Source organism: Microplitis mediator, chromosome 9 (assembly GCF_029852145.1).
Source record: "Microplitis mediator isolate UGA2020A chromosome 9, iyMicMedi2.1, whole genome shotgun sequence".
In the NCBI taxonomy this organism is placed as follows: domain Eukaryota; kingdom Metazoa; phylum Arthropoda; class Insecta; order Hymenoptera; family Braconidae; genus Microplitis; species Microplitis mediator.
This window is the reverse complement of record NC_079977.1, coordinates 20,895,972-20,915,940: the sequence shown is the minus strand read 5'-3', so window position 1 is coordinate 20,915,940 and position 19,969 is coordinate 20,895,972. Positions and strand designations below refer to the sequence as shown.

Below are 19,969 nucleotides of genomic sequence, written 5' to 3'. Positions count from 1 at the left end.
TCTTCCATCCCCAATTAAAACAAAAATTCCCAAGTCGTCATAAGAATCCGCCTTTATCTACACCAGCGCCTCTGCTCCCGAACAACAACAATAATAATAACCACTATTATTATTATTATTATTTGAATATCAATGTATATAGGCCTTAAATATTATCTGTCAATAGCTTTGTGTATTAATTTATAAAATAAAAACTTTATTATTATTATAAATTTAAGTAAAATTGACAGTTTGAGGTCAACTAAATTTATTTTTTTTGTTTTATTCAAAATATGCATATATATTTTTTTTTTTCAACTTAACCAATAAATATATACAATAATAATAATAAACAAAAAAAAAATTTCTTTTGTGACAAAAAAACTGAAATGTCATTTTTTTGAAAAATTGATATAAAATTCTGTGAAAATGTAAGGTTTGTATTTTATATATATAAAGATATATATTTGTTATTATAAAAATATGAAAATAATAAAAAAATTCATGTTTTAAATTTTGAATTTTTGAAATTTTAATTTTTTCAAAAATTTTTTTTTTCTCGAAATTAAAAAAAAAAAAAAAAAAAAAAAATATATATATATATATATATATATATATATGAAGTAAAAATTAAATAAAAAGTTCAAAGTCCAAAAAAATCTTAAATAAATTTATTTATCATATATATTATCATTGATATGATATATGAGTATGTATATGCATATATAAATATTTATATAAATATATATATATATATATATATATATGTATGAGTGTAATGGATATGAAGAGTAATAAAGAATAATTTATTAATTTAAAATGATAAAATATATCCAGTTGTAAATTTTATCTCAAGGAGAGAACTTGATATATATTTATATATATATACATATATGTGTATATGTATACATTTGTAAAATATAATAACAATTGTGGGTATGTAAAGTGTTATTTCTGAGTGATTTATATTTGATTGTCGAAATTTGGGATTTGAAATAAAAAAGGCGGGAATTTTTAATTTTTTAAATGAAATTTGAAATTTTGAATGAAAAATTGAGGATTTATGGATTTTTAATTGTATTAAGATATTTGTTATAGAGAAATGGATTCGTTACAAATGAAAAATGAGGTTCATATTGATTTGACGATTGATGAAAATGATTATCAAGATGATATCAAACAAATTGTTGATATATTACGCAATGATTGGCCCAAAGATCAATTGGAGTTTAAGGTAATTTATATTATTTTATTCTTTATCTCATTATCTAGTCATTTTAGGAGAAAATTTATTGATACCTTTTTTGTAGCCCTTTGAATTCTCTACAAAAAAGGTTCATACAAATTTTGACCTAAAATCAATAGTTATTGAAATATTTGACCCCAAACTTCAAAATCTAACCGCCAAAAATCAAATCCTTAAAATTTCCCTCCATAATTAATTTCCTCTAATTAACAGACTATCAGAGCTACAAAAAAAACTTCTAAACCTTTTTTGTAGCCCTTTCAATCCTCTACAAAAAAGGTTCATAAGAATTTTGACCTAAAGTCAATAGTTATCAAAATATTTGATCTCAAACTTTAAAATCTAACCGCCAACAATCAAATCTTCGAAATTTAAATTTCCCTCCATAATTAATTTCTTCTAATTAATTAACTATTAGAGCTACAAAAAAAACTTTTAAACCTTTTTTGTAGCCCTTTGAATTCTCTACAAAAAAGGTTCACAAGAATTTTGACCTAAAGTCAATAGTTATTGAAATATTTGATCCAAAACTTCAAAATCTAACCGCCAAAAATCAAATCCTCAAAATTCAAATTTCCCTCCATAATAAATTTCCTCTAATTAACAAACTATCAGAGCTACAAAAAAAACTTCTATACTTTTTTTATAGCCTTTTAAATTTTCTACATAAGTAGTCCTGATGACCTTTGACCTAAAGTCAATAGTTCTTAAAATATTTGATCTTAAACTTCAAAATCTAGCCGCCAAAAATCAAATCCTCAAAATTCAAATTTCCCTCTATAATGAATTTCTTCTAATTAACAAATTATCAGAGCTACAAAAAAATCTTCTAAACCTTTTTTGTAGCTCTTTGAATTTCCTACAAAAGAGATCCTTACGACCTTAAACCTAAAATCGATAGTTATCAAAATATTTTATCTCCAACTTAAAAACCCAACTGCCACAAATTAAAAATTCAAATTTCCCTCCATAATTAACTCTCTCTAATTAACAGACTATCAGAGCTACAAAAAAAACTTCTTAACCTTTTTTGTAGCCCTTTAAATTCTCTACAAAAAAGGTTCACATGACTTTTGACCTAAAGTCAATAGTTATCAAAATATTTGATCTCAAACTCCAAAATCTAACCGCCAAAAATCAAATCCTAAAATTTTAAATTTCCCGCCATAGTTAATTTCCTCTAATTAACAAACTATCAGAGCTACAAAAAAAACTTTGTTACCTTTTTTGTAGCCCTTTAAATTATCTACAAAAAAGGTCCTTATGGCTTTTCCTCTATCTTTATAATTAAACCCGTAATTTGAATTTTAAAATTCCAAATCCGGAATATCCCAAAAATTAACGAAAATTAATTTTTAAAAAATTGTTTTCAAAATTTGTATGAATCTCATATATAAAATATATGCAATTTCATATGAGCACGATAATTCACAAGAATTTCATTAAAAAATTCATCAAAAAATTTCAAATTTTCTACAAATCAAAATTTCAAATTCAATTTTTCTTTAATTCCAGATTTTTACCAATGGGATAACTAACAAATTAATAGGCGTCTACTACCCAGATCACTACAATGAAATGTTATTAGTAAGAATATACGGAAACAAAACCGATTTATTAATCGATCGCAAGGACGAAGTCAAAAATATCCGAGTGAGTACAAAATTTCGTTCTCTCCCCAACTTCTTTTGCTCATTACCCAGCTCCCAAACATTCAAATTCCAAAATTTTTTTTCCATCGACACCAAATTAACTAAAAAATCCACTCGATTAATATTTTAACTTCTAATTAATCTCCGTAATTAATTAAAATTTTTTTTAAATTTTTTCCACTGAAGAAATCAATTTTTTTGAACGCAAATTACTTTTGCTCATTACTCGGCTTCAAATTACCCAAATTTGATTATTTTTTTTTTAAATCGATACGCCAGAGTCTCAAAAAGTCATTAGAATCACTAATTACCTTCCGATTATCAATTAACATCCGCAAATATTTTTTTTCCTCTGTGAAGTTCAAAATCAAATTTTTTTGATTAATCAATTTTTTTTAAAATTTCAATGATTAATTAGCGAAAAGTAATGAGCACTATCGTCTTTTCTAACCTTCGGCGTATCGATTAAAAAAAAATGAAGTCTAATTTGAACAATTAGTAGCCGAGTAATGAGCGAAATTTTGATGAAGTAGAGGCGGGAGATGATTAATTGCAATTAATTGTAATAATTAATGGAATTAATGACTTTAATTAGGTACTGCATAAAGCGGGGCATACTCACTCACTGTATGCGACATTTAATAATGGGCTAGTGTATGAATTTTTAAATGGGGAAGTATTAACACCGGAAACGATAATTAATCCGGACATTTATTGGCTGGTCGCTAAGCGATTGGCCCAAATGCATCTGCTGGATCCAAGAAAATATTTGAGTGATTATGGTGGTGAAGGTCCAAGGGAACCAATCATATGGAAAAAGACTGAAAAATTTATGGAGCTCATGCCCAGATCGTTTGATGATGACGTCAAACAGTCAAGGTATTAATCATTTTTTGATTAATCGCCGGTTTTTTCGGCTTAGGAATTTTTTTTTTCACTTAAGAATTTTGTGGGATTGTAGAGAATTTACAGGGCTACAAAAAAGATATAGAAGTTTTTTTTGTAGCTCTGATAGTTTGTTAATTAAAGGGAGTTAATTATGGAGGGAAATTTGAATTTTTGATTTTCGGCAGTTGGGTTTTGAAGTTTGAGATCAAATATTTTGATAACGATCGATTTTAGATGAAAGGTCGTAAGGACCTTTTTTGTAGGAAATTTAAAGGGCTACAAAAAAGGTCCTTATGACCTTTCTCCTAAATCTGATGGTTACAGAATTAAATGGCGTTAATTGTTGAAAAAAAAGTAGCGTTGAAATAAAAGTTATAATATAATTAATTAATTAATTAATCACAGAATTATTTTTCAGATTTGAAAAGATGATCAAACCTTTTAAAGTATTAGAAGAAGAATATAAATTATTAAAAGACAATTTAATAAAATTAGACAGCCCTATTGTGTATTCACACAATGATTTATTACTCACAAATATTTTGTATGACAAAAATGTACATAGTGTCACTTTTATTGACTTTGAGTACACGGGATTTAATTACCAAGCTTTCGATATCGCCAATCACTTCGCTGAGTTCGCTGGTAATTATTATCATTCAATTAATTAAACAATTAATCATCAATTTTTTCTTTTCACGGAAATTAATTTTTTAATTGGAAATATCTCAGAGGCTATTGAAAATAATTCGACGTCTAGGGGGTCATTTTAAAGGAAATTTAATCCTCTATAACTTTTGTCTCTTAAAAAAATCTTCTAAAATCACTCGTTCACTCGCAAACGTCCAATTAATCATCTAGCATTTTATAAATATTTTATTTTCTAAACGATTAATCGACTGTATCTCCTAAACCATCGATCCTACGCGATTTTTTCTTATGACCAATTTTGTAGCTCATCAAATTTCCTTTCCAAAACCCTTGACAAATGTCTGATTATTTCCAATACTCTCGAATATATCGTTCGTCAAAGTTAAATTCAAGTTTTACTTTGATTAGTAATTTTTTAAGTTCATTAATCAATTGAATTTTCTAGGGGTAGAAAATATAAACTACGATTTATATCCTGATGAAATATTCCAAAGATCATGGCTAAGAATTTATTTACAAGCTTACAATAAATCTTCAAGTGTCTCTGAGGATCAAGTCACTAAATTATTTAAGCAAATTGAAAAATTTATTTTATTAACGCATTTTTTTTGGGGATGCTGGGCATTAATTCAATACCAACATTCGACAATTGATTTTGATTTTCTTGAGTAAGTATTAATTAATTAATTAACAAATTTACTGATTAAATAATTAATAAATTAATTTATTGATTAATCAGATCATCAATTAATTGATTGAATAATTTATTAGTGAATTCATTCATTAATTAATTAATTAATTAATTCATTTATTAATTACATAATTTATTCATTAGTTTCTCGATTAATTAATGAATTAACGGATTTACTAATTAATTTATTCAGTAATTTATTCATAAACTAATTAAATAATTATTTTATTAATCAATCTGATGAATAATTAATAAATTGAGCAATTAATTAGTCAACTGATTAATTAATCAAGTAATTCATTTATTAATTATTTTTGCGATTAATTAATGAATCAACGAATTTACTAATTAATTTATCGATTAATTTATTTAATAATTTATTTATGAACTAATTAAATAGTAAATTTATTGATTCATCAGATGATCAATCAACTAATTGAATAATTAATTAGTTGACTGATTAATTAATTTGTTCACTCATTCATTCATTAATTACATAATTTATTAATTAGTTTCTCGATTAATTAATGAATAAACGAATTTACTAATTAATTTATTCAATAATTTATTCATGAACTAATTAAATAATTATTTTATTGATTAATCTGATGATTAATTGATTAATTGAATAATTAACTAGTCAACTGATTTATTAATTAATTAATTAAATAATTGATTAGTCAACTGATTAATTAATTGATTAATTGATTTTTTAATTACATAATTTATTTATTCGTTTCTTGATTAATTAATGAATTAACGAATTTACTAATTAATTTATTTAGTAATTTATTCATGAACTAATTACATAATTAACTTATTGATTAATCAGATGATTAATTAATTAATTAAATTATTAATTAGTTAACTAATTAATTACGTAATTTATTCATAAGTTTCTCGATTAATTAATCAATTAACGAATTTACTAATTAATTTATTCATGAACTAAGTAAATAATTATTTTATTGATTAATCAAATGATTAATAAATTAATTAAATAATTGATTAGTCAACTGATTTATTAATTGATTAATTCATTTTATAATTACATAATTAATTTATTAGTTTCTCGATTGATTAATGGATTTATTAATCTATTAACTAAGTAAATTATTAATTAATCTTTTTATTTGATAATTTATTGATTAATTCATTACTTAATTAATTTATTAATCAAGGAATTGAATAATTAATTATGACTACGATTGTAGCAGACATCCGACAAATTCAAAATTATAAATAAATAGAGTAATTAATTAAAAAAATAAAATTTAAAAAAAATGCACTCATTAATTTTTAAATTTTTTAAATGCGCATTTTTTTCTAATTTTATTTTATTAATTAATTACTCTATTAATTAATAATTAATAATTTGTCTGTCTGCTACATTCACACTCATTAATTTATTAGTTAAATAATTAATTAATTAGTCAACTGATCTATTCATTAATTCTATAATGGATTAATTTATTAATTGAGCTATTAATTAATCTATTAATTGATTAAGAAGTAAAAATTAATTTTTTTTTTCAGATTTGCTGCAATTAGATTTAACGAATATTTCAAACGTAAAAATTTGAATGGAATTTTTGAATTAACCACTAAATTATAATAATAATTATTATTTATTTTTATTACAAAATAGAGATTTTTGTAAAAATAAAAATGCATTTAGAAAATTTATAAATAATATTTATATATCTGTGAAAAAAAAAAAAACAATATTATATTATGGGATCTCAGATAGCAAAGTGACGTCTTGATGAGTTCTGAATGAGTTCCTATTTATGATTTGGACGTCTTAAAAACACGTTAAAGAAGTCTTTAAGAAGTTATCAAGATGTCGAATGCGCCACCTAGCGAACTCAGTAAGACGTCTCTAAAAAAAGTTCTCAAAGAATTATTTTTTCTGACTTCGCAAATAAAACTTCAGTATGAATTTACCATGGCGTCTTAAGGAGCGCCTAATTTTGACTTCATAAAGAAGTTAAAAAAAAAGAATAGTTACATTTAGACGTCACAAAATTGACGTCTTATTTATGGACGTCTTCAAGAACTCTTAATTAAGAGCTCTTAAAAATGACACCTTTAAGAAGTCACTGTAAGACTTATTGAGGACGCGTTAAAAAAGACGTGACAAAGCACACAGAAAAAAAAAATTCTCGACTGAAGGTAAATATTCTTGATTCAAGAAAATTTTTTTGGATACCTAAATTTTCTCAGATAAAGTAGAAATCTTTTCCGACCAAGAGGAAGTTTTTTTAATCAAGACAAATTCTCTTGGCTCAAGAAAATCTTGACTTGGTTCCCGAAAATGTTTGTCTTCCAAAATATTTTCTTGACTCAAGGAAACTTTTTTTTCTGTGCAGTCATTCCGACTTTTATGCTGTCTGGGGTAATAATAATAATAGTAAGCATTTATTTTATTGTTGATATTTAAAAATTTTAATAAATTGTATTAATTTGTTGATTAAATAATTTATTATAATTATAATTATATATAATAATAATAAATAAAGAAATTAAACTATTTTTGTTTAATTAAAAAAAAAAAAATAAATAAATTCGTTAGAAATTTTTTTTCCTTCAACAATATTCACCAGTAGGAAAAAAATTAACAGATATTTTGAAAACTAATCGATCTATAGAAAAATTGTTCGAATAAAAGTTGTAGAGAATTAAATGGGCTACAAAAAAGGTCTTAAGTAATTTTTGAATATATTTGATTTTTAAGCAGTTATCGTCTATATTATTAAGAGAATAAGAATAATTTTTTTCCAGTCATATTTTTTTGATGAAATTAGTTGATGTTATTAAAATTGGTATCGTTGTAAAGGTCGTGACTAAAATTTGTGGCTTTTCATGGTTCAAACTCTTTTTTATTGCCAAGTGTCCAGATAAATAAAATTATCGATATCATTCGAAATAAATTTAAATTGCGCGGCAAAAAAAGACGATCGTATTTATTTTCTTTAAATAAATTAATATTTTAATTATTCTGCCACTTAATTATAGATCAATCTCACTCAATATATATTTATATATATTTACATATATATCGCTGTTGTCTATATTATTAAGAGAGAATAAAAAAAATCAAGTCCATGGGATGTCTCTGCGATAATAAAAATAAAAAAAATGAAATTTGGTATCAGCGAAAGGTCTCGAGTTAAATTTGTGCCTTTTCATAGTTTCAGATCTTTTACGCGACTGCCAGTTCAATGTCTTGACGTTTTATAAATAATTATTAATATATATAGAAATTTTCCGGCAAAAGATGTCGCTGGGATTTTATAAAATTAGTGAGATAAAAATAAATAAATATTTTGAGAGCAGACAGTTAATTTTCGAGTATCAATTAAAGACTCCAGCCCTTGGGCGAACCCTTAGAAGTAAATGACTTTTGTCGTGTCTTTAATTGCAGTTTATATATTTTATAAATAAAATATATCAGACGACTAATAAAAAAAATTTGACCGTGTTGATTTTTTTTTCGAATCCCATGATTGTAAAATTATCGAAATCAATGAGTTTGGGGATTAATTACCCGATTTGTCTTATCAAACTTCAATGATAATAAAAATATATAAAATATATGAGGGTCAATCAGCAAGATTTTAATAAACAATTAAATTTAAATTTTTTATAAATTTACTATCAATACTCAGTTACCCACCGACTGCAATCGCTCACAAATAATTCAAATTTTCCCGCCTTCTAAAAAAATTTAAAATGCCGACTACTCAGTTCAAATTTCACGAGCGAATTATTCTACAAAACATAAAATATTTCTTAAAAAAACTCTAAAATAACTCTAATTATTATCTCGATATTTAAATTAATGAATAATAAACTAATTAAAATATGAATTAAAATAAATACGTGACTAAAATAATAGTTTTATTAAAAAACATCGAGACTCACGTCGTAGATTTAGCTCCCGTTTCTTTGTTCCCACAGAACTACGGCCGAAAACTTAAATTTTGCTACAGTAAAGTTCGTAGGTGATGTAGACACACTAGTTATATATAAATGTATGTGTCTATTTACTAAATTACTCATACATTTACAAATACTAATAGTATATTGTGTATATTATTTTATTCTTATATCTTGTTATCAATTTTTAGCCGAGAAAAATAAGTACGAGTTTGTCAAGTGAACAAAATTTTATTAGATTTTCGGTAATAAGTTAAAGTTTGTCATAAATATTATATATATTATATATCTATATATATATTTATATATTTTGTTAGTTATTGTTCTGATTGATTAATTAATTGTGTTTGTTAATTAAAAGTATTCAAGAATTTAATGGTAAATTTTTATTTTTATATATTTATATATGTATATATATATATATATATATATGTATATGTTTTATATATATTTTAAAAATAAGTTTAGCCTAAAAAATATATGTGGAATTTTTTTATTTGTAGTTAAGAATATTAATAATAATAATAATTTATGATAGCGGTAATGATTTTTTTTGACGAAAAAAAATTTGGGAAATTTTTTTTTTCGGAAAATGGGGTCTAGAAAAATTTAAGGAAATTTGGGTGAAAAAGAAAATTTTTTTGGGAAAATTTTTTGTTGGGATGAAATCGTGAATTTTTTGAAAAATGATGAAAATTTGGAAATTGGAAATTTGGGGTTGAGGAAAACTAAAGAAAATTTCAGTGAAAAATGAGTTTCTTACTCGGAAAATTTTTTGTTCGGATGAAAACATGATTTCGAAAAAATTGATAAAAATTTGAAATTTATTTTTATTGGAAATTTGGGTCGAGGAAAATTGAAGAAAATTGGAGTAAAAAAGAAATTTTTTATCGGGAAAATTTTTGTCGTTGGGATGAAATCTAGAAATTTCTGAAAAATTTGGAATTTATTTTTATTGGAAATTTTGGGTTGAGGAAAATTTAAGAAAATTGAAGAAAAAAAAATTTTATCAGGAAAAATTTTTTCGTTCGGAGGAAATCGTAAAATTTTTGAAAATTGATGAAAATTTGGAAATTATTTTTATTGGAAATTTAAGGTCGAGGAAAATTAAAAAAAATTGAAGCAAAAAAGAAATTTTTTATCGGGAAAAATTTTTTCGTTCGGATGAAATCGTGAAATTTTTGAAAAATTCGGAATTTCTTTTATTGGGAATTTTGGGTTGAGGAAAATTAAAAAAAATTGGAGTAAAAAAGAAATTTTTCGTCAGGAAAAATTTTTTGTTGGGATGAAATTGTGAAATTTGTTTTTATAAAAATAATGAAAATTTGGAAATTCTTTTTATTGAAAATTTTGAGTCGAGGAAAATTAAAGAAAATTGGAGTAAATAAGAAATTTTTTATAAGGAAAATGTTTTTCGTTTCGATGGAATCGTAAAATTTTTCAAAAATTCAGAAAATTTGGAAATTCTTTTTATTGGAAATTTTGGGTTGAGAAAAATTGAAGAAAATTTTAGTGAAAAAAATATTTAAGGGAAATTGAAGGAAAGTTCTAGGAAAATTTAATTTGATAAGAAGAAAATTATTGGCGTGTATTTTAATTTAGTAAAATTCCAATGATTTGAAAACAATTTTTATTTTATAATGTTTGTAATTGAAAATGGAAAATTACGAAACAATTGTAGAAAATTTCTGGAAGTTTTCGTCTGATATGTTCAGGAATTTTCCTTTTGGTTTTTTTTAAACAGAAGTTTAGCAAAAAATTTAATCTGAGAGAAAGTAAATAATCAATTTTCAGATCTTAAACTCTGTAATGATTTGAAATTTGGTTTTTCGGCCTCCGAATATCTTATCCAATTTTTTTAATGACTTGTTAGTTTCCAAATATTATTCTCGACTTTCCAAAAGAATTTTCCCGATCTCGAAATTAAATTTTCCGATCTAAATATCAATTTTTCGGCCCTAAAATTTAATTTCCCTTCATAATAATTTTTCGAATCTTAACAAAAATTCTCAATCCCAATGTAAATTTTCCGGCCTCTACATGAATTTCCACGGTCTTACAATAAATTTTCCGATCTGAATATCAAAATTTTAGCTTCCAAATTAAATCTTCCAACCTTAGAACTGATTTCACTGCTCAAAGATGAATTTTCCAGCCTCAGAAGTAATTTTCTCAATCACGAAATTAATTTTCCGATCTCAAATTAAATTTTCCGATCTTAAAATTGATTGTTTCCCAGAAAAACCACCCCCGCATATTTTTTTTCACGACAAATTCTTAACTAGAAAATAAAAATTTCAGATCTCAAAATAAATTTTCCAATCTCGCCAAAAGTGAAAACTTATAAAGAAATGAAAAGTCAATAAGCCATCGCCTGGAGTTCAAAAATCGAAATTTTCACATCTAATCTCAAAATATAAACAAAAATCCTCTCAATTTATCGCTCAAAATGTATTTATCCTGCAAATGTCTCAATATAATAATAAAATATTCACCGAGCCAATTAGCAAAAGACCCGGAGTTATCACAATTTCCCAATCATGAATTTTTCCGCGATAACCTTGAAATAATTGAATTAACTGACGATAACTCCGCTGTATTAAAACGCCAGCCAGCATTAATCGACGAAGAATTAATCGATACATGGAGGATAACTCATTGCATTAATTGTTATCAGTACACTCACGCTATTACTGATAACCCCGATAACTCTGATTCTAAAAAACCAGATGAAAAACAATCAATTCGATATTTATTGATAAATAAATCATTGATAACAATTGATAACTCTGATGATAACCCCGAGTTATCACTTAAAAATTCAAATATCCCTAATTCAATGTCAACTAACGTTAAATCACAATTTATTCCTGATACCTCACAATTACCAAGTGATAACTCATCATTAATAAATGATAACTCACGATTAATAAACGATAATTCATTGATAAGTGATAAAACAATGATATTTAGTGATAATATACCATTAATGAGTGATAACTCAACGTTAACGAGTGATAACTCAACATTAATAAATGATAACTCATTATCAAATTCATCATTATCAATTGATAATTCACTAACAACACGTTCAATAACAAATTTCAATGATAACTCATTGATAATGAGTGATAACTCTTTTATTGTTAATGACAATTCAAATATCACAAGTGATAATTTAACATTAGTTAGTGATAACACATTGATAACAAGTGATAACTCAAAAACATTACGTGATAATTCAAAAATATCATTGATAACAAGTGATAACTCAACAATATCACATGATAATTCACTGATAATCGATGATAACTTTTTTATTAAAAATAATAATATTTTAAATAAATTTAAAAACAACAAAAATTTCAGTGATATTTATAACGTTATCATTGATAATGATAATGATAATGATGATAATGATATTTCAGTAATTAAAAAAAAATTATTACCTAGTGTACAGTTATCACTGGGTAATTTACAGCAACAGTATGAAATAAAAGTTAAAAATATAAAGGATATTGTTGACGATAACATCAAAAAGTTTATCGCTAAACAATATGAATATCTTGATAACTTTAAAGAACGTGGTCATCGTGATTATTGTATTTTAAGTAACAAAATATTAAGAAATGAATTTAAAAAAATAAAAAGTGATATTAATTGTGGGGTTATCAGTGATAATGATAATGACAATGAGTTATCTGCTGGGAGTAAGACTGAAGGATATTTGCCGGCTAAAAGGTCTGATATTGTGAGACCGATAACTGAAGATAATCTATTTGTACCTGGAAGTTTAATGTTTTCCGAGAGGTCTGACAATATGGCGGACGATGAAGTTGAAGGTAAACGCGAAATGAAGAGAGAGAAGAATAAGAGTGGGGGTAAGAGGATCAAGAGAAGGCAGACAAAGAAACAGAGCAATGATATCGATGATGAGGTTATTTTTGCGATTGAGGGAATGGATGATAATGATATGGAGATTGAGGATAACAAAGTTTCTGACGATGAGGATGAGGATGATGAAGTTGAAGTTGATACTGATGGTATGATATTTTTTTGTTTATTTAGTATATCGATTTTTTTTGATAAATCGATATTAATTCGATTCGAGATATATCGATACATGTGAATTTCGATATTTATCAATATTTATTGGGTTCGACACGTATCGAACTTCATGAAGTTCGGTATGTATCGATGGTTATAAGATTCGATATTTATCGATACATGAAGTTCGATATGTATCGACTTTCGTGAACTTCGATATGTATCGATGTTTATAAGATTCGATATGTATCAATAGATATTGTTTAGTATGTATCGAACTGTTCGACGTTCGATATGTATTGATACATATGAAATTCGATATGTATCGATTGAAATGAAGTTCGCTATGTACCGATACATATGAAATTCGATATGTATTGATTGATATGAAGTTCGCTATGTATCGATAGCTTCGAAATTCGATATGTATCGAATTTTATGAAGTTCGGTAGGTATCGATGGATATGAAGTTCGATATTTCTCGATGGTTATAAGATTCGATATTTATCGATACATGAAGTTCGATATTTATAGATACATGAAGTTCGATATTTATCGATACCTATGAAATTCGATATATATCGATTAATAAATCGTAGCGATACATTGATTTAATGTCAATTGATATATTAGTATCGACTCGATTAATCGATAGTTTTATTTCGATTAATCATTTGTTTTTTTTTTGTTTAGATTCTGGACAAGACGAAGGAATTCATATTCCACGTGTACAACGTGGTGGCCATCCTACCCTCGCCAAATCATTACCCGTCAGTGTGCCTAATTTCTTATTTGGACAACGTACGCAGCGTCGTAACGACGACCAGGTAATTCCATCTTGTAGCTCACAAAATTCCCTTTAAAACGAGTACCAACACGTCGTACTTACTCTCACAATCACCATAAATCCATCACCATTAATCATTAATCACCATTAATCAAATTTTCATCCCCCTCCAAAGTATGTCATGTGACCACTCATTTTAACGGAAATTATCTCAGCTTTTCATTCCCACGATCCATTTTACTCTAAAACGATTATTTTTTTCTGATTTAAGGAATCAATGGATCCCCTAGATCCTCACAACATCCGCGCATCAATAAAAGCTCTCGCTAAAAGCGTCCACGGTGATACAGTCTTCGGTGACTTACCTCGGCCAAGATTCTCAACGGACATTTGACTCGATAATATTTCTGAGTCACCATAATCATCATCATCATAATTAATCAGTTTATTAATAAAAAGAAAAAAAAAATTTTTTTCTTTTAATGTTTTTTTATTTTTTATAACTACAATAATCGTACAATTATTTATAAGCTAAATATTTTTTATTATAATGACAAATAAAAATTCATATCGAATATTTTTTTTCATTATTATTCTTATTATTATAAATATGATAAATGATAGACATGAAATTTTTATTTTGAATTGATTTTATGGCTTCTGTGTTTGTTTTGGAGAAAAATTTACAGAGACCTTTTTTGTAGATTATTAAATTCTCTACAAAAAATGTTTCCATAAATTTTTTGATAAAATCAAAATTGAAAGCTCTAGCTTAGAAAATTTGAATAATAAATTTTTAAAGTAGACTAATATTAAAAATTAAGTATCTGGTTCTTAAAATATAAATATCTGGTTAAATATCAAAAATATCAAAATTTTTGTCTGATACTTTTTTGTAGCTTACAAAATTCTCTACAAAAAAGGTTTCTATGACTTTTGTGATTAAATTAATATTTAAAGCTATAGATAAGTTAGAAAGAAACTAAAATAAAAAGTTAACTTTATAATTACAATGAGGCCCAATTTTTTTAAATAAAATAATTGAGGGCAGTTGATAAGTCCCAGTAAAATTACCATATCATATTTGAGGAGTTATAATTACGGGCAAGTGGATTTATACATAAATTAGACAATACATCGACTGGAGAACTTCCGTCGTCTTTTGCGTAAACGGTTGATCTTTTTAATTTTTTTTCATTATTATTTTGATTTAAATTAACGTTACTTTCATTATTTTCATCATTAATAAAATTAAGGCCCTGAATTTTTGGGCCAGTACGCGATTTTTGGGACCTTTGACTTTTGGGCCTTGTGTCAGGAGGTTTGGGTGCCGGGCGTTTTGGTCTTTTGCTAGTAGTTTTTAATGTATGTCCATTTTTCAGTGGGCCCAGTTTGTGGGGACCTGATTTGGGCCCGTAGTTAAAATTATTTTGGGCCCAATGAGCTATTACGGGCAATCCACAGGCATTGTGCATACCAACTAGAGGGACGCCAAATTTATTTTTGTGTAAGGCCCAATTGTCTAAAGTTTGGGCCTGGTCTGTTCGTAAATTATCTTCAAAGACTTCTATCATTGCTTCGACAGTACCGGGCCCAAAAGTGTGCGTGGAGTTTCGTGATTTTGATTTTATACTCGGGGCCTTATTTTGGGCCTTTTTGGACTTACGCGTGCTGTTGACAACTAATTTATTTTTACGACTGTGTCGGTGGTTTGGGACCAACTGGAGGTCGGAGTGGGAAATTATGTATTGATGGTGGGGCAAAATGGGCCCTTTTCGTTTGAGGGTCCCAAAATTTTGGGCCAGTGATGACTGAAATTTTTTTATTGGAATACTGCGGACTGTTTCGGATTTTGAGGAAGCACGTGGTGACGATGACAGTAAAAATTGATTCTCGGGCCCAAATGTTGACAAATGAGGTCCACGATTGGGCCTTACATTAGTATTCTCAGAATTTGGTAAACTTTCTCGTGATTTATGGTCTCGGGATGTGTAATTTGGATTTTCGGGTGAAAATTCCGAAGTATGAGGCCCAGAATTGTTGGGTCTCATTCCTGAATTTCGATGGCTTTGCGATTGTCTTGTGTGGTGAGTCCCAAATGTGGGACTTAAGTTTGTAGGCACAAAATCTGGAGTATGAGACCCAAACATTTTGGGCCTTATATCTAAGTTTGATATGTTTTGGCAATTCTCCAAGTCTCGGAAATTCTTTGGTTCACATGTAAAATTTTCTGAATTCTGAGGCCCAACATTTTTGGGCCTCATGTACGAATTTCTTAAATTTTTTGACTTTCTTACATGCTGGGACCTAGCAAACTTGGGACTGAGGTTTTCTTCGCGAGATTTAGTAGAAGGAGGCCCAACATTTTTGGGCCTTACCTCTAAATTGTGACAATTATTTGTATTCTGGGGATCTCTTGGCCCAGTGGTGTTTCCTGTCGGTATTGTAGGATGAGGCCCAATTTGTGTGGGCCTTATATTCATATCGGGCCCATTTTCACTAATAACCGTAAATGAGACATCGATACCACGCTCTTGATAAGATTGCGGACTAGTTGATAGTGTTTCCATTGAAGTTTCTTGTTTATTACAATTTGACGTTGACCACTGCTCAATAATGCTCTTGGGACTTTTGGGACTTAATTTATTTATTTCACTGCCCTCCTGCCACCTTCAGGACTTTCCTGTGAATGTTGAACCTGACATCTGTACACGATTTTCGAAACCTTAGAAAATTTTTAAATTTTAAAATCAAAGTAATTTTTGTTTATTTTTTTATCATTTTTTTTCCGAAATTTCAAAAAAATTCTTTTTACCAAAATCGTTGTCGCTATCATGATAAGGCGATTGTCCATCAATCGTTTGGGTTGAAGTGAATGATGACGTAATATTATGCTGGCTCTCGTTTAATTTTTTTCTAAATTTACCAGATTTTTTTTTATAACCCAGTAATGTTGATAGTAATGCACATAATTCAACAAACATTATTGATAAACCAATTACTAATAATAATAATGCTTGGTCTTGTGTCCATTCTTCGATTTTTTCTAAGCAACCCTAAAAGTGAAAAAAATTTTTTTTTTTGTAAAAGTAACGAGTGCATTGAATAGCTGGGAAAATTTCCATTGAAATGAGTACCAACAAGACACACTTCTGATTATAATATCGATTTTTCGAAATCGATATATCGATTATTAAATTTCGATGTATCAATTTTTTTTAGTTATCGATCTTTGAACTTCGATTCAAGGAATCAAAACACTATAAATCGATTTTTAATTTCTACATATCGATTATTGAATTTCGAGATATCGACAATCGAACTAAAATATCAACTTATAATTTTATGTATCGATTATTTTACTTCGAGATATAAAATTAAAAATTTTTGATAAAAAAAAATATTTTAAATCGAATACCGAACTTCGAGATATCGATTAATAAACCTTCGATGTATCGATTTTGACACTCAATACATCGATTATCAAATTTTACACAAAATTTAAAATCTGGCATCTAAATTTCTAGTTTTAAAGATCGAATATAAAATCTCGAGGTATCGATTGTTGAAATCGATATATCGATTTCAAATAACTCTTTTTTTTTATAACTTGCAATCAATAGCTCGAAAAATTCTCTTGAAATCAAGTACCCACTTGCCATACTTCCTATCAAAAGATATTTATAATCGATACCATTAATCACTAATCGATATTAATCGAATTTTTACTTCCACCCAAAGTATGTCATGCGACCACTCATTTTAACAGAAATTTTATCAGCTTTTCACTGGTACTAATATTTTTTCCATAACTACCACAGTATGACGAGCAAATTGATGTTTTGCCGGATTGAGAGTCTGACAAGTGTCCAAATCACTAACAATAGGATTCAAAAACGAATCAATATTATTTGTGTTATTGAGCAAGCAGCAAGTCAATGGTACAACTAAATCACGACGACCAACTTCCTGTAACCGCCACCAGGATGTACCGTAATTATTACTTCCGTTGATCCCGCAGCACGAAAACTAAAAATTATAATGATAATAATAATTATTTATTTTTTTACTCATTCAGTTTGAACTTACTGTCGTCTGAGCAAGATCTAGCGCCGCCGTGAATTGTTGCCTGCCAGGTAAACCATAATTACGTTGCAATGCCCGTAACAACGTAATTACTCGTATGTCAATTCCGATTAAATTTGGTGTAAATATTGCAAGCACGCAAATTGTAAATTGGCTTACTATCAATATTATCAATATCACCATGTACTAAAAATAAATTAATCATTAATTAATTAATACTCAAGTTCGAAATTTGAGATTAAACTCATTCTTTATTGATTAATAATCGATAACTGATAAAATATTGATTTTACAGAAAAAATGACAATGACCTTTTTTGCAGCCCTTAAAATTTTCTACAAAAAAAGTATCAGTAATTTTTCCTCTAAATCCACTTCCTGAGGAGTTAACCCTTACTAATCACCATAATTTGGAACTAAACCCATTTTTTGTTGATTAATGATCGACAACTCATTAAATATTGATTTTACAGTAAAAATGACAATGACCTTTTTTGTAGCCCTTAAAATTTTCTACAAAAAAGTTATCAGTAATTTTTCCTCTAAATCCACTTCCTGAGGAGTTAACCCTTACTAATCACCATAATTTGGAACTAAACCCGTTTTTTGTTGATTAATGATCGACAACTCATTAAATATTGATTTTACAGTAAAAATGATAATGACCTTTTTTATAGCCCTTTCAATTTTCTACAAAAAGTATATCTTTACTTTTTTCTCTAAATCTACTTCCTAAGAAGTTGGCCTTTACCGGTTACCGCAATTAAGGACTAAACCCGTTTTTTGTTGATTAATGATCGATAACTCATTAAATATTGATTTTACAGAAAAAATGATCATGATCTTTTTTATAGCTCTTTAAATTTTCTACAAAAATAGTATCTTTACTTTTTTCTCTAAATCCACTCCCTGAAGAGATAGCCTACACCAAAGTCAACGAAATTCAAAATTTGAAATTCTAGTTAATTTTTAGTATTGTAATTAATTTAAAAAAAAATCTTACCAATACAGTGACACAGTTATTAGCCAGGCAAGATACCCAGCATCCAATTAATCCACTTAATGATATTAAAAATCCCAAACCAACGATTATAAATGATAAATAATAAAATAATGGTTCTTTAACAATTAATTCGTCGGTATTTAATAATCGTGACAATAATACTCTGTTATTATCAATTAATAATAGTATTCCTAGTGCCATTAATATAAATCCTGAGGCCTAAAATAACAAAAAATTTTTTTTCTTATTGTTTTGTAACAAAGTTAGTTTTTTTTTTTTTTTTAGTGAAAATTTGAAAATGATTATTTCGAAATAAATTAATGTTGTGGGTGGTCATTGGAAAGGAAATTTGATAGGCTACAATTTTGGTCTCATTGAAAAATTTTATAAAATCAATAGTTTACAAGATATGAGCATTCCTAAAATATAAGATGTATTGAAGAAATTTTTTTTTTTTTTTTCAAAGTCCTGTAACTTTGGAAATATTGATTTTTTTTTAATTTCTTAAGAGACCGAAATTGTAGCTTATTAAATTTCTTTCAAGACAACCATCGAAATTTTACAATTTGAAAGAATTTTAACCGTTTTATAGGATATTTAGTTATAAAATTGCAAGATGTGAGTTTGGCGGTCACGGATTCGGGTTCGAATCCCGGGCGGGAAAAAAAAATACTAAAATTATTTTTCTTTTTAAATTCCATCGTAAAAAAATTTCCTGTTAAAAAAATTTGAGAAAAAGAAGAATTTCATGAAAATTGAAAATGACAATAAAATTTTTGTAAGAATTTAAAAAAATAAAAAAAAATATTTATTACCATAAAAATAATATTTGTACAGCAAATAAATGCTTTCGAAAATTTTAATTTTTCACCACTCATATTAACACAAATTAATTACATTAATTAATTAATTAACAAAAAAAAAAAATAATAAGAAATTTTTGGACCAAAAAAAAAAATTCACATTTTTTTTAATTTATAAAAAAAAATTTTTTAATG

General features: G+C 26.8%; 3 protein-coding genes across 6 annotated transcripts; 2 read left to right on the top strand and 1 right to left on the bottom strand.

Annotated features, from left to right (window-relative positions):
- Positions 1-211: 211 nt before the first annotated feature.
- LOC130674332 (ethanolamine kinase 1) lies at positions 212-7,637 on the top strand. Of its 3 annotated transcripts, none has more exons than XM_057479633.1 (7): positions 212-410; positions 1,078-1,213; positions 2,741-2,878; positions 3,473-3,756; positions 4,184-4,410; positions 4,862-5,084; positions 6,644-7,637. In XM_057479633.1, exons 2-7 carry the CDS (start codon positions 1,082-1,084, stop codon positions 6,720-6,722), a joined length of 1,083 nt encoding a protein of 360 aa, XP_057335616.1. In that variant the 5' UTR covers positions 212-410; positions 1,078-1,081; the 3' UTR covers positions 6,723-7,637. The 3 variants fall into 3 exon arrangements, with proteins under 3 accessions (XP_057335616.1, XP_057335615.1, XP_057335614.1); XM_057479632.1 differs by having other exon boundaries at positions 212-415; XM_057479631.1 differs by lacking the exon at positions 212-410 and adding an exon at positions 819-915.
- Positions 7,638-9,221: 1,584 nt separating this feature from the next.
- Positions 9,222-14,460, top strand: LOC130674655 (putative uncharacterized protein DDB_G0282133). 2 transcript variants are annotated; one of them, XM_057480055.1, is made up of 4 exons: positions 9,222-9,427; positions 11,351-13,092; positions 13,790-13,923; positions 14,155-14,460. In XM_057480055.1, exons 2-4 carry the CDS (start codon positions 11,499-11,501, stop codon positions 14,275-14,277), a joined length of 1,851 nt encoding a protein of 616 aa, XP_057336038.1. In that variant the 5' UTR covers positions 9,222-9,427; positions 11,351-11,498; the 3' UTR covers positions 14,278-14,460. The 2 variants fall into 2 exon arrangements, with proteins under 2 accessions (XP_057336038.1, XP_057336039.1); XM_057480056.1 differs by having other exon boundaries at positions 9,225-9,294.
- Positions 14,461-16,469: 2,009 nt separating this feature from the next.
- On the bottom strand, positions 16,470-19,965 carry LOC130674656 (tetraspanin-9). The gene is made up of 6 exons (XM_057480057.1): positions 19,787-19,965; positions 18,972-19,190; positions 17,973-18,155; positions 17,700-17,912; positions 16,699-16,939; positions 16,470-16,608 (listed from the first exon to the last, which is right to left on the bottom strand). Exons 1-6 carry the CDS (start codon positions 19,847-19,849, stop codon positions 16,556-16,558), a joined length of 972 nt encoding a protein of 323 aa, XP_057336040.1. The 5' UTR covers positions 19,850-19,965; the 3' UTR covers positions 16,470-16,555.
- Positions 19,966-19,969: the final 4 nt, after the last annotated feature.

Excerpts from the sequence above, each read along its gene's own strand:
- LOC130674332 (XM_057479631.1), top strand. The coding sequence starts at position 881 with ATGTATACATTTGTAAAATATAATAACAATTGTGG. Across the intron at positions 2,879-3,472 it reads ACGAAGTCAAAAATATCCGA|GTACTGCATAAAGCGGGGCA; the intron begins GTGAGTACAAAA and ends GACTTTAATTAG. Across the intron at positions 3,757-4,183 it reads GATGACGTCAAACAGTCAAG|ATTTGAAAAGATGATCAAAC; the intron begins GTATTAATCATT and ends ATTATTTTTCAG.
- LOC130674655 (XM_057480055.1), top strand. The coding sequence starts at position 11,499 with ATGTATTTATCCTGCAAATGTCTCAATATAATAATAAAATATTCACCG. Across the intron at positions 13,093-13,789 it reads AGTTGAAGTTGATACTGATG|ATTCTGGACAAGACGAAGGA; the intron begins GTATGATATTTT and ends TTTTTTGTTTAG. Across the intron at positions 13,924-14,154 it reads AGCGTCGTAACGACGACCAG|GAATCAATGGATCCCCTAGA; the intron begins GTAATTCCATCT and ends TTCTGATTTAAG.
- LOC130674656 (XM_057480057.1), bottom strand. The coding sequence starts at position 19,849 with ATGAGTGGTGAAAAATTAAAATTTTCGAAAGCATTTATTTGCTGTACA. Across the intron at positions 19,191-19,786 it reads GTACAAATATTATTTTTATG|GCCTCAGGATTTATATTAAT; the intron begins GTAATAAATATT and ends TTGTTATTTTAG. Across the intron at positions 16,940-17,699 it reads AATTTGCTCGTCATACTGTG|GGTTGCTTAGAAAAAATCGA; the intron begins GTAGTTATGGAA and ends TTTCACTTTTAG.